At 38.5% G+C, this 14,883-nt stretch overlaps 1 protein-coding gene across 48 annotated transcripts in view; it reads right to left on the bottom strand.

Annotated features, from left to right (window-relative positions):
- Positions 1-14,883, bottom strand: part of RBFOX1 (RNA binding fox-1 homolog 1) — a 2,636,561-nt gene that overhangs the window by 139,272 nt on the left and 2,482,406 nt on the right. For all 48 annotated transcript variants that reach the window (XM_039490574.1, XM_039490577.1, XM_039490576.1 and 45 more), the window contains 2 exons: positions 8,096-8,239; positions 4,778-4,831 (listed from right to left, as the gene is read on the bottom strand). In XM_039490574.1, the coding sequence (XP_039346508.1) occupies positions 4,778-4,831; positions 8,096-8,239 (198 nt within the window). The remainder of the gene's footprint in view (positions 1-4,777; positions 4,832-8,095; positions 8,240-14,883) is intronic.

The following is a 14,883-nucleotide window of genomic DNA, read 5'->3' as shown; positions in this document are numbered from 1 at the left end:
GCACCGTAGCTGTGACGCTGTAGCATAGACATGACTTTAGGCACCTCAAGCAAGAGACGTTATACTTCCACACACCTCTGCCTCTGGCCAGGTCACCACCACTGTGTTAATAACACATGACATAAACCGTGAAGGACAAACTTTATAAAGCCAATCTTGATATAAAAATATGTATCTATAATTCTGCTAACTAAAGCTGCATCCACTTCCTCAACCAGGGTAACATTATTTCTGAGTGAAACACGGAGTCTCTGTGGCAACACTGCTTCTATGCATAACTTAGTCACCTTCTCCCTCTCTGCCTGGTCCTGTCCATTGTTTAATTTTGCAGTCAATGTCTATCCAACTCAGTAACTCCTTCCCAGCAATCTAACCTATCACCACGTGTCCTGTATTAGCAAAAAGGGTCTATGGATTAGGAAAGGAGAGGGGCAGAATGTTAAGGGTTTTTTTTTTTGGGGGGGGGAGGCATATTCAACCCGAAAAAACACTTTTACCTAAACAGGAACAAACACAAACCATTCAGAATATCACACACACAAAGCCAAAATTGTGAATTAATGTGTGAAAAAACATTAAGAAACTATTGAAAATTATCTTTTAAAAGTGGAGATTGGTAATCCTTTTATCTATTCAAGCCATAGATTTATCTATTCTTGTGCATTATGTAGGGAAGTGTGTGTATGTACATGTGCGTATAGCAGTAATGTATGAGTGCAATTTTCCATCCTCCTCTAATTAATTCTCAAACAACATATTGGCTACTTTCAATTGCTATTTACCCACCCATTACATCTCCCATGTTGGAATAGCTCTGTAAACAAACTCTTAAATTCCAAGTGCCACTGAGAAAATTCCTTAGCAGAACCTTATCACTGCAGCCACTGAACCAGTGACCTAAAGTTCACATAATAGTGTAAGTTACTCTAATATTGTCTAACTGTTTCTTCACCTCTCTCCTCCAAGCAGAATAGTCAACTATCTTCCCTGAGTGGCAAGAACTGAAAATTTGGTATGAGTTCTTGGACTGTTAATTATGACCTAGAATTCTAAAAACAGTCTCCTGAGTAAGCCCATTTGCTCGTAGCACTAGTGTGCATTCCAGATTTTTTTTTAAATAATGGGAATAAAAGAAACACCCAAAATAAAATATCAAAGAAAAAAAGCACCTTTAGTTAATATTAAGGTGGAGCTACAAGCTAACTAACGACAAAATATCCATACATTTAGGAATGTGTGGAAGCTGTCATTTTGAATTCCTTACATTTATTTTTTTCTCATTCATTAACATTACTTAAACAAAGCTTTTATATACATTTTTACACTCCTATTTTAATTTACAGAAACTTTATCGGATAATAACTTTTATTCATCAGGTGCATAGAGCTCTCTCTCTCACACACAGAAGCATGCACATACTTTTACATATCTATGTACATTCCACACTCAGCATAACTGCAACTAAACAAATATTTATTATTGTGGTAATCCATAATATGAGCTGTCAAGTGCTCAGATACATTAAAGGACACTGAAGGGAAAAACAAACAAACAAAAAACAACAACAACAAAAAACCTGTACTTGACTGTTAACCAAGTTTTACATGGCAATGCATAGTCTTGTTTTCGACTGGGGAGATGGTTGGGAGTTTTTGTTTGTTTGGAAGGGCTAACAGGCCTTATCTTATGGACAAATGAGCACATACATGTTTGTAAAATCATTAAATGATTTACAAATACAGAAAAATGGTGTTCATTGTTGTTAGAGTACTTTTACATCTCTAGAGTAAAATCTTACCTTAGCAGTTCTGCAATTGTCACTAAAGGACAAAAGCAATTTGCAGCAGCTGTGGACAGTTACTGACATCCAGAGCCTCAACCGGTTAGCTAAGGAAGCATGTTCAAGGTTAAAATGCCAGAGCAATGTTACAATGAGTCTGCTTCTGACTGATATAAACTGAATTGCCCTCACAGGACTGGAGTGGGAAACTTGTGAGTTCCCTCAGCTTGCCTTCTCTGAGCTTATGTTTCCACTTTATGGCAAAGCACATCAGTACCTCCTCACTTAACGTTGTAGTTATGTTCCTGAATAATGCGACTTTAAGTGAAACGATGTTAAGCGAATCCAATTTCCCCATAAGAATTAATGTAAATGGGAGGAGTTAGGTTCCAGGGAATTTATTTTTTGCCAGAAAAAAGGCATCATATACATTTTAAACAATTTTAAACAAGCAATTTAATACAGGTATAAGTTTTGAACAAACAATTTAATACTACAATCATCACTGCTGAGTATGAAGCTTGGTTGAGGTGGTGGAGTCAGAGAGTGGAAGAGGATGGATTGTCTGGCCGCTCCTCTTGCTGTTCTTGCAAGTACAGGCACTGACTTTGCCGCGGGCAGGGGCACCACCCCTTCCCCCAAACCGCCACCCTTGATCCGCCTCTTCTCCCCCCCACCTCCTCCTCCTTTACTTTGCATGCTGCGTCCTCACTCCTCCCCTCTCCCTCTTGCCCAGGGCAATCAGCTGGCTTGCAGCGTTAAGGAGGGAGGAGGGAGGGGGGAGGAGCGAGGACTCAGCATGCAGGCTCCCTCTTCTTCCCCCCTGCCTCCTACCTGGGGCAAGCAGCTGGTTTGCAGTGTTCAGGAGGCAGGGGAGGGAGGGGTAGCCTGCGTGCCAAGTCCTCGCTCCTCCCCACTCCTTCCTGCCTCCTAAACGCCGAAAGCCAGCTGATTGCCCCGGCTGGAGGGGGAAGGTGCTGATCCGCGGACTCTGCTGGCAGGCAGGAGGCGCGCGTAGGGAGGCTGCCAGCTGTGGAGAAAGCAGGCAGCCAAACAACGTAAGAGTGGAGCATTGCACAACTTTAAATGAGTATGTTCTCTAATTGATCAGCAATGTAACAATGAAACAACATTAACTGGGATGACTTTAAGTGAGGAGTTACTGTAAATTGGGGGTGGTGGGCAGTTTGAGCTTTGCTTTGGAGGCAAATTGCTAGTCTCTGTTTATCTGCATTAGTACTCGTGTTTTCTGGATTTGAATTGTTTCATGTCATGTAAGCTGTAATTTACAGAAGTACTCATGCTCAATTCCTGTCAAATGCAAAAGGTGATTTGATGTGCTTGTTAACCGCATTACTGGCATCTACTCTTTTAATCAGGGACAGAGAGGGTGCTAAGGAAACTGAGCCTTGTGTGACCCTCTCTAAGAGCTTTTTTATAGTGTAGGACAGTGGAAGGTTTGCATGGCACAGACGTCAACCCCTGCTGTAGACATGCTGCACCAGTGTAAAAGCTGACTTGAGCTGGTGCAGCACCCATCCAATAAGGTTCTGCATTGGTGCAGATATATTGGTACAAAAAATGTCCAATGTATAAAAGCCCTTAGGTTGAGAGGGTAAATATACTGACCACACCCATTCAAGCCTTGAACTTACTACTGAAATCACCAAACAAAGATGCCTATTGTGCTGTTTGTTCTGAAATTTTAAATCTAGCTGCTAGGAACAAGTCTTAGACAACCAGTTTCTTTCACAAAGATTCCTGAACAGCCATCAGATAAGTATAACAGATTTCAGCCACTGCCAACTTGAGCCCAATTTGAACTGGCAACCTAAAGTTAAAAGGCCCTACATTCCTGTATTGGCTTAACATCACCAAACTTTTGAGTCATACCATTCCCCAGCATCTTTGTTGTTTACAGAATAGGCAGTAAATATTCTAACTGGGTGAGGGGGATGGCAGTTTATGAATGACAAAGCAACTCAAACAGGTTTTGGAGTATAATGATTGCATCATTTTATATGGAAGAAAAGGTGACTGTTTTAAATTTAGAATTGAAAATGCTGACACATTAGGACAGGGATTACAGAAGGATTGTAATGTATCTGACATACTAAAAGAGAAAAAGGCTTCCATCATTAATACCGAATCACATGTAGGAGGGGAAGAATTATTACAAGTCAAATATATAGGGGGACAAAGATTAGAATGAGTCTGACATAAGGGGAGGAGAGTTACCATGCATATGACATAAACATAGAAAATTATAGTGCAGCTGATATGGGTAAGATTTACTGGGAAAATGACTGTTTTGCACCATTTAATGTAAATTATGTAAGCATAACAATCTTATTTTTTTTATTTCTTAAGTACCCAATAAATCAGGCTATAAATTTAAAGCAAAGTAACTTTCAGGAGAACTAAAATAAATTTACAATACAGTACATTGTCTTTATCGGTGGAGATACTAAAATAAATTGTATTCAAAGGGTTGGTGCATTGAAGTTTTTAACTAACCAGGAAAACATCTGCACATCAATAATCTGGAATAATCACATATTTTATTGAGTAATTACTCAAGAGGATATATTAGATTATATTACCAACTTTCATTTCAATAGCAGAAAATACCTATTCTAGCAAATGATCTGCTTATTTTTCTGCAAATATGACTCATTTTATAAAACGAGTAAGGTAATTATCACTGAAGGATAAGGAATCAGCCTAGACAATATATGATTATATTTAAAAGCAGAAAGCAAAATTCCCATTGAACTTTGACAGTTTATAGTAGTTATAATTTTTCCTTTCAAAGGATTTAAAATGAGTCCACTGAATTTCTTGCTGTTTGGGAAACTGACAAAAGGCTTCAAAAGGTGTTTCCATTCAAGTGGATTTGTAAGATGCATTTATTACACCAGTGCAGTTGTTTTCTCTTAATCTTATCAAATACTAAAAATCAATTAACTGATTCTTCTGGTGAATTAAACTGCTTACCTTTGAGCCTCGCTCATTAAAAATAATTTCAACATCTAAGATTTTACCAAATTGCTGAAAAGAAATAGAAAAGTCACATGAACATAAGAAAATCTGAAAACATCATAACAGAGATGTAGCAAAGATATTTCATAGTATTAGAAGGTTTAGTACCTCATATATATAAAGATATTAAACTACAGGCAGTCAAGCAATAAAATATGACAAAATGAAGAGTAGCTGAATCAAAAGCATGTTGTGATGAGCTTGATACACAGCTAAAACTGCACCACTACCATTCTGCATAATCAATAACAGCAATTAAAATATAGTAGCAGCTGCTGACTGTGAACCACGCTATGGTTAAACTCATATCACGGTGATGTTAAAGAGAAAAGTTGGTGAGGTAATATCTTTTATTGGACCAACTTCTGTTGGTAAGAGAGACAAGTTTGTGACCATACACAGAGCTCTTCTTCAGGCCTGAAAAAGAGCTCTGTATGAGCTTAAAAGCTTATCTTTCTCACCATAAGAGGTTGGTCCAATAAAAGACGTTACCTCACCCACTTTGTCTCTCTAATAACCCGGGACCAATATGGCTGCTACAACAACTGCATATCACCGTGAAATGAAAGTCTCAACATTTTACATACTTTTCAATGGCTTTTCAGTCCTCTTATAATGATGTTTCAGTATAGTTAATATCCCACTGTGCAACTCCCCTTGGAGTGCAGCAATCACCACCCACCAGACAGGTATTAAATGTTGCATTTAAAGGTGATTATCACCTCCCACTCATCCTCAGAAGAATATTAGCCCCTTGGTCTTGTTCTAGTTTCCCCCAGTGAAATGAAGAGGAATAAGGACATATTTGCTACAGCTTTTTCTGGCTGTGAGTAAAGATGCAGGGTGAAATCCAGGCTTTATTTAAAAATCAAATGGGAATTCTGTTATTGATTTCAGTGGAGCCAGTATTTCACCCATATCTTCTAAAAGGATACACCACAGCTTCCAGTGCCCCCTCAAAGAAGATAAAGACAGACACTTCCACCAGTGCTGAGTTTTTCCCAAACAAGCCCTGTCCTAATTTAGTGAAACTGTTATTTGTGCGTTGGAATAAACCGTACATCTGCGTTGGAATAAACCGTACACCAATAATTACTATTATTATTGGTGTTATCATAGCCATCAACACTGTCCAAACATGCAAAAATGCACAGGTTCTGTCCCAAAGAAAGACATTTCACTATACCTGCTTTGGTAAAGGGAATGAATGCTAACCCTGGGCAGTATTTAGTATGGATAAGACAGAACATTTTTTGATGCGACACGTTTTATGATGTGACACTTTCCAGTACATCACTCAATGTGTCATGTTCTGCTATTTCATGTGTCACTAACATGTCATGTGAAGCAGTGTAACTCTGGTGAGGCAATGTATGTGACAAACAATATACTACAATGGAAAGACAAAACAATGCAGGCAGAAGCAGAATAATTTGTAGTGTATAATATACTACAGAAATTAGATTCTACTCCAGTCTACTAAGTATGTTAGATATGTTAAACACATCCATGACAAGAAAGATACAGTTCCTTTTATCGTTTTAACTTTTTAGAAAAATCAGCACACTCTTGTTATCCTTTGCCTTACTCCCTCAGTTACATTTATCCTTCAAGTAACAAAATGTGTTAACCGCTATTGTTAGCTTATAAGCAGACAATTGTCTAATGTTTAAACTATAATTGGTGTATATATAAAGCCAGGTGAAGTTGGAAAAGCAAAACCCAAACTAGTAAACAAGCCTGCTCTCCTCAACTCATGCGCCTAAGAAGAAATCATGTTCATAACAGGATCAAGGTGCAAAGGATGGTTTCAATATCAGGCTTCATTTCAGAAACTTCACTAGAATTTACAATGATAGGAATTTGAATTTCCCATTGGTTTAGAAACTCAGATTTCTCTGCACTGTCCAGGTTGGTTTAGTAATGAACAACTGAAAAACTGAGTTTACTGGGCTTTTTAGGAATCTTTTTGTCTCAGCTTGCAAGTGGGACGCTTAATGCAGCTATAGCTCCAATAGTGTTACTGTTACCAAGTTGTATGGAAGCTGGGGAATTCCTGCCATCTTCCAATTTGAAAGTATGATTTATTTGAGTTTTCTGAATCCTAAAAACTTGGAATGAATAACACAAAGTAACTTTAGTTTGTTTACAGCTGGATTTTAACACCCACAAAACAACTCTTGCATTTTGTGCATTTAGAAACAGAATCCACCTGTTTTCTGAGTTGTTTTATTTAAATTTAATTTTAACTAATTAACATATTTATCCTAGGGAGTTCTCATACGTCATCAGATGCTTTACAGCTTTGTGCTCTGAAATTCATGGCATCAGATACACCTTTGTATTTGGTGGGGGGAGAGTTGCTAGGGCAATTCCGATATGTTTATGTGAAAATATCCCTTTTTCCCCACTATCATGTCAGGATTCGGTTCTTAGTACATATTTAAGTAGATACTTCTGCTGCATAAGACTGTTAAAAAAAATAGAAGATAAATTCATTATAATAAATTCATTATAATAATAATTAATTTAAGTCAATTACTTGACATATTTTGTGCCTTTTTGTTTTTTAATGGGACTCTGTTATTGTGGGATTCTATCATATATTAAATAAAACTCATACAAAATATAAATATATATGTGTGTGTGTGTGTGTGTATCGATAACATTTTCATACCCACATAAAATAATCGCAGGTTCAAAATCTAATACAATATCCTGCTCCAACATAAGGGTATCTGTGAGTTATTTATATTATTAATATTATATGAATAGGTGGGGGGAAAAAGCAGGTCCAGTACTGGAGTATCATCTGCCTATGTACAATTCTTTGTGAAAGGAGGCTAATAATAATGCAGTTGTTAGGCCAAGTAATGCCTATTTTTTACTGCTATGCTTTTAAAGATCCACAACCACTAGTGTGGAATTCAAGGTGAACAGAAGACTTTACAAGAGAGAGTATGTAAGTGTGTAATAAATTAAGCCAGTATTAATTACTTGTTTTCTTAGAGTACAAAAAGATATGATATTGTGGAGATCTACCATCACATTATAGCTCTGTAAAGTAATATAGTATTGTTTCTCCTTAAAAGTAGGATAAGCAAGTCAGGCAATTAGTTATGAGTAATGGGGGTGGGGAAAAGGGTCTTACAATGGAAAGCATTATGTAATCTTAACTTTAGGTATTGCTGCTAGCTCTGCCTATAATGTAAAGGTAATGCTTCTTTTAAAATGTGACAATAATAAGCATGCAAACTAAAATATAGTACTTACCCCAAACATTTGTCTGAGATCTGGATCTCGAAATCTGAAGGGTATATTTGAGACATGCAGCCGTTTCGGCTGTGATTTGTTTTCTGTGTTTTCAGAGGATTGTGTCTGTTGCTGGCCGTCAGTCTGTGCTGCATCATCTGTCTGCTAAAAGAATTAAAGCAAAATAAAGTAAAACATGCTCTAAGTATTGCTCTAGTTTTAGATATAAAAATAGTGGTGGGTTTAACTCTCAGGCAAGACACACAACTGAAAAGGAAAGAAGGAATCATTCAAACAATGATGTAAAAGAAAATCCGAAGTTAGAGATGTGGAATATCTGTTAATTCACCTAGTCCATTGTTACACCTATTTCAACAACATAGAACTTGGAAAGGAACAAGCACTATGGGGAAGAAGAATGTAAACAATTATGTTACATTTTTAAATGTTTTTAAATAAATGAAGAATAAATATTTAACTCTGAATTAAAACATTGTGGAAACACCTTCAGCGTCCACCACTGTTTTCCAAAGGAAACTGAAGCATCATGGTCAGAAAACAGCCTAGCAGTAATAGCACATTATAAACCAGAGTAGAACTTGGACCTTCATGCAGAGGCCAATAAGGACTTTCACTCAACTCCAAGAGGGAGGAAACACATCACGCCATACTTGCCATTTCATAAGAAGTTAATGGGCTTTGGAAGGTAACTTTATCTAGAGGAACAGTCACCATTACTGAAAAGGCCTTGAATGTTCAAGGGAATAGAAGTACTATTAGAGGCAATGTAACAAGTTTCAGTAATGCCCAAGATAAAGATGAAACCCAGAAATTAACTTTTGAAGAGTTTCACATAGGAACAAGAACATGTAGTGTTCATCAATGGCATTTCTATGGGAATTCTGTACTGCAGTTTTTAAATGAGATCTTACATTTGGATTACATCACAGCTGAAGTTTGCTTCAGTTTAAGAAACCTAATTCACTCACTCACTTAGGAATTACAAAAATTATTCTTAAAACACATTGAATTATTAATAGCATTATATCAGTCATCTGAAAATTAAAATTTATCATCTTTAGTCAAACAATACTTTGGAGAAATCTCTGTGCATTTCTTTGATGACAACATATAGGGCCTAATTAATCACTCTGTAGCATATGCATATGTACAAGTAGGAGCACTTATGAATGTGTGTGTGTAAGTTAGAGGCTTAATTTTTATATACATATAGATTCACACAAGAACACAAGGTTAGAAAAGGGAAGAAGAAAGAGAATGCAGCAGGAGAGAAATGGAAGGATGAAAATAGAAAGACCTTTAATTTCCCCTTCTCTTTCACTTCCTTTCCTGTCACATGCCTCTTCTATATGTTCCCTTTGCTAGTTTTTCAGTTGTCTTCTACTGTTGCTGTTTAACTACTATTTCTCATGTATACACTTTTTTTAAATATTAAAAAAATCCCACTTCCAGCCAGAAACACCAAACTCATCTCTCATAGCTTGAGTATCAGCAGGCTGAATTTCATTGGTTGAAATTTTAACTGTGCTAGACAACCGTTTTTAATTGTGAGAAAAGCAAATGTATCACACTGTTTAACCAATAGGTTAAACAGGCTGTAACAGGGCAATCTTCCCCTTTCAGAGTCAGAGGACTTGGGACCAGCCAGCCCTGTTTGTAAGCACAGCACCTTTAAGAACGTGTTTGGGCTCAGCAGAAGGGATTATAACAGGTGTCAGGTGATTCCTATAAAGTGCTGAAAGAGCTCAGCTGGAGCTACAGGAAGCAGAGTGGTGAGAGACATGAGGAAAGGCCTCTGGGTCCCTACAAACTACTTTGATCAGGGCATAGCTTGTTTCAGTGTTAGTTTGTGAGTTTTTGTTTGAAGACTAAACTGTGCCCTGTAGTAAGGGCCTGAATAGACACTCTGCATGGCATTAAATCTTTCCTAGGCTGTGGAAACAAGCCAACAGGCCTACACAGGTACTCAGATAGCATGATTAGGAGGGAGGTAAAAGAACCTGAATAGAAGAGAAGAGAAGAGAAGAGAAGAGAACAGAATAGAGTGTACAATTCAGTTGAAGTTTGCAAGTAACAGAGTTACTTTTAATTTCACAATGCTCACTATCACCACATTCTTCTTAACTGCCTTCAACTCTTAAACAAAGTGTAAATACAATCTACAAGTTCAGCTCCTTGTATTTTCTCTACTTCTGTACAAAAGAAAAACCTTTCAGAAAATAACCAGACAGAAAGATAAAGGCATATTGCGCACATTTTTTCTTTTTAAAGTCTCGCAATACCCTCAGAATATATGCAGCAACAACAACAAAAGACTCTGCAAGGCTGCACCCTGCACCTGCACGGAGCCCAACTGAGCTCAACTGTATGCAGTCACTTCTAGCACTGTGGCCTAAATGGACATGACAGACCATGGGCTGGATAGAAGAAGTATTGTTATTCCCATTTTACAATGAGGAACTGAGGCACAGAGAGATCAAGTGACTCTCTCTCAGGGTATGTGCAGTGTGCCCAGCCATTTGATAGTATCATCATCAGCCAGGTGAAGAGCAAGTAGCCCGCTGTCAAAGTCAATCAGTGGGCCCTCGTCAAGCATGTGACAGTCCGAAATTGACCACATCTACATTGTGGGTCATTAGAGAAACCCCATTTGAAGAGATTAGCTGCACACTTGCCCTGTCCTGTCCAAAACCAGTTCTGGGATGACCACAGGTGTCTTGGCAAGTCAGAATCTGGTGGGCAGATGCTTGGGTTGGTGACAAGAGAGTGATTAATGACTGTCACCACTGACCATTTGTTATGCCAAGCAGATTCCACCATCATGTCCTATGGTGGCATAAGTGACCATAAAGGGCATCTAGAAGACAGGTGAACTGGCAGGATAGTCGAAGAGGTCTGAGTACAGAAGCAAGTTGCTCTTCTCATGGATAATGGCCAGGAGCAGGATGGAGGCCCGACCATGGCGAATATGGGGTCGTGCTATGTTACTAAGTATTGGCAGCAATGGCAACCGAGTTGCATGTAAAGCCCCGGTAACAATGCGCATAGCTTTGTCAAGCTCTACATTGACCAGCCTCGCGTGAGATGAGCAACACCAGACAGGAGCATAGTATTCTGCTGTTGAATAGTAGAGAGCAAGTGCTGACTATCTAAGTGTCCGGATGCTTGCACTCCAGGTTGAGCCACCCAGTTTTCTGAGCAAGTTGTTCCGAGAGCTAACTTTGGCTGCTGTTTTCTTCAAGTGGTTGTGGTACATCAGTGACTTATCCAATGTCATGCTGAGGTAAACCAGGTGAGGGTGTGCAGCATAACCCACACCTGGGTGAGGTAATCCGGGTGTGGGTTATGCTGCAAGTGTTGGCCATTTAAGAAAATATTTAACTCATGGCTTGTGCTTGCGTTATGCAGATGAAATATGCTAGAAACCATTTTACAAAAGCTTGGCTGCAGGTGCCATCAACTACCGTAGTCAGCCATGAGCTTTGTATCGTTGTTCAGGGTCTTGTCAATTTCTGAGACAGACTGAGCTTAATAGCTGCAGCAGATGTCGGCATAGATAAATTTGCATGAGCGTGCTGCTGGCAAACCATTGATGTACACATTGAACAGTATTGGTGAAAGAACTGAACCTTGAGGAAGACTATTAATCTAACACTTCCAGGAACTGCAGGGGTCCCCCATGTGTACTCAGAGGCACCTGTTTTGGAGGAAAAGCTCTACTACTTCGACCACCCAATGTAGGGCAACTCAAGAGGGTTTACACAGTAGGCCTCTGTGCCAAACTGTCATAAGTGGTGGTCAAATCTATTAAGATTTAGATTTTGTTGAAAATCATTTTTGACAAATGTGGCCAAGACTTAAACTCAGGCACTATGTCCTTTCCTGAACTCTGCGTGGTCAACCTGAAAGACATCATCCAACTCCAGAGTGATTTGTTGGAGGATCAAGCACTCAAACACCTTAAAACACACTGACAACAAGGATATTGGGTAGTAACTCACCATGCTATGGGGGTCCTTGCCTGGCTTGAGAATAGCAATAATCTTTGCTTGACACCAAGTGCATGGTAGCTTGGGTCAAGTGAATGACCCAAGTTCACACAGCTTTAACTGTTGTTTAACGTATTGTTTTGTAGTTTTCATATATTCTAAGGATACTTCAAAAATTCAAGTGCATTTCACATGGGTGCAGGGATGTGTTTACAACAGTTAATTGCAGGATTGGGACCTTGGACTGTTAAGCATGGACTGATTCTTACTATGTGTTTGTACAGCATCTAGCACATTGGGGTCCCCATTTCAGCACTTCGAGGTATTATTGTAATACAATGCAAATAAAATAATACCATAAAACTGCATATTTTATCTGTGTGCACAGCCTTACACAGTTTCATTAACTAAGGAATAATCTCTCTCTCTTTCCCTGTTAGTCTCCTATCAAGTGTGATTTGGGCTCACTGTTTTGAAATAACATACACAAAACTTAAGAACAAAACTGGGCAATGTGGCCTCCCCTCCTCTAGATCCCTTATGCTTTCCTTCTTGATTGTCTAATTCTTTCTTGAAAGATGTTCAAGATTGCAGCTTCAATTTCTGTCTTTTGTAGTTCCATCCACATGTTAATTCCAAGCCTTGTTCTCATAAAGAAAATACAACCAAATCCTAGGCCATGTTTACACTACCAAAATGTGTTCTTACAGCAATGTAGCTAACTTGATTTAACACTGTACCTCCACTATACCTACGGTTGAGCTAGACTAGATACATAGAAGTTAACAAGCACAGTGCCTTTCTTCCACTAGGATTTTATGGGACATACTGTAAAATGCACCATTTGGGGTAGTGAAGACTTCGCCCTAAACTCCTTACAAAATGTGTTGGCACAATGTTTACAACTGGTATTAGTTTGAGTACCAGTACTAATGAAGTACTGATTTTCTAGTGGTCTGAGCAAGTGACCACTAACAAACTCTGACACTGACTGTCAACAGCTCCACTGCACTCTCTTTTTCTGCTACCTCCCTAGCTCATAATAGTATTATTGGGATTCATCAGTAAATATCTGTTAAACACACTGCAGATTAACACATGATTAACTGCTATGCATTAATATTGTTATTTTAAAGAAATAAGAACATTTTCTGTCCTAAACTGTTCATTCCACTATCTAAAAATAGATTAAAGTATCTAGAATTTATATTTGGAAAACTGTTCCATCCAAATCATCATTACATTAGCGGGTCATTCATTTGAACAGAAGAAATATGAAGGTACTTTGGTGTATGGTGGTAGGTGTCGGGGGGAGGACAGACAGGAAAGGGTGGAAATGAAATATTAAGGAACAATTTAAAGCCAATTAGAGTCATTTGAACCTACCTACAAAATCTTACAGAGGCTTTTTAGCTTCAGGAACAAAAGATGCCCCAGGAAGAAATGATATCATCAATATATTGTATAAATGCAAACAGGAAAAAGTAATTTCTGTATTAATATATTGTATTAATATAAACGATGAGAAACAAGACGAGAGGAAGAATTGAACCTTGCAGTGTTAGTATGCCTGAAAAGTTAGACAGCTTTTGTACCACGAGTAATAATGGAGACATTGCCATCAAACCAGATGAAGCCCTGAAGATGATGCCAAAACGGACACATTTTGGAATTATGCTGGAGTTGTAGAATGCATTCACAACCATCAGACTGTGAGTAACTGCTGTACTGTGGTTTTGGTGGGTCGCTGTTGTTTTGTCTGTTTGCTGATTTTTAAGAGCAGTCTTTGTTTCACAGAAAAATATGAAATCTAACTGAGCTTCACTGAACAATTTGTCAGAGTCAAGGTATTTAGGATTTGAAAACCAGACATGTCAGAAATTGTTTTAGTGTCATACCTGTCACATCCCTTGTAAAGACCTCAGACAAAATATTAAAATTGTGCGGGGAAAGGGTTTGCCAATGGTAACCATGTATCTATCCAACCCACATTTATTGCCCCAATAGTTGCAGGGATTTTCAGGGAACATGGGTCCATGCTAACCAAGATCAAAGTAGGTGACAAATTGAAATTCAAAGTCCTTATTGCTGAAAGAAAGGATACTCTTTAATGAAAATAATTCATATTAACACTGAGGACAGCACAGAGGTGGTACAGGTTGAACCAGTAAGTATCTCCCAAATATGAATTTCAAAACCTGGAGTGAAATCCCACATTGCATTACCTCTTACAGTTCCCAGAATATGTTCATTGCTGAATGCATCCCCAGCAAACTATAAAAAACAACACACAACACAGAAATATCGACTTTAAAGACCTCTAACTGACATTTTCTTAAAGAATTAACTGAAACCAATAAGCAAAGCATTCAGTCGGTATACCACGTCCTGCCTGCCTTCATATCACCTGGGAATAAGAAGTCACTTCTTGGGAATGTCTCTCAGAGAAGGTGGGTGAGAAGCTCTCCTGCTATCAAGCATGGTGGAGATGGAGTATATCCAGGTCTTCTTTCTGCTGATGGCCTATAGTCCCATCACTACCACTAGGCAGCATCAGCCAGTCCTAGATTTTGCATCTGCCAGTCACAAGCCACCTTGTGTGTGCCAAATCATTAACCAACATTAGCAAAGATGGTTGATGCTGGTCCTTCCACGGGGCCCATACTAAATGTACTTCAGGAAGGGGTGTGAAGCAGCTGTTATTGAAAAGTATTTTGTCCCTTTTAGAATTGTATCTATTAATTGAATAAACTAACCTTTGTCTTTTCTTTTTTTTTTAAAGCCATGTTTTTAATGTTA

The sequence above is a fragment of the Mauremys reevesii genome, linkage group 10, assembly GCF_016161935.1.
Source record: "Mauremys reevesii isolate NIE-2019 linkage group 10, ASM1616193v1, whole genome shotgun sequence".
NCBI lineage: Eukaryota > Metazoa > Chordata > Testudines > Geoemydidae > Mauremys > Mauremys reevesii.
This window is presented reverse-complemented; position numbering and strand designations above follow the sequence as displayed.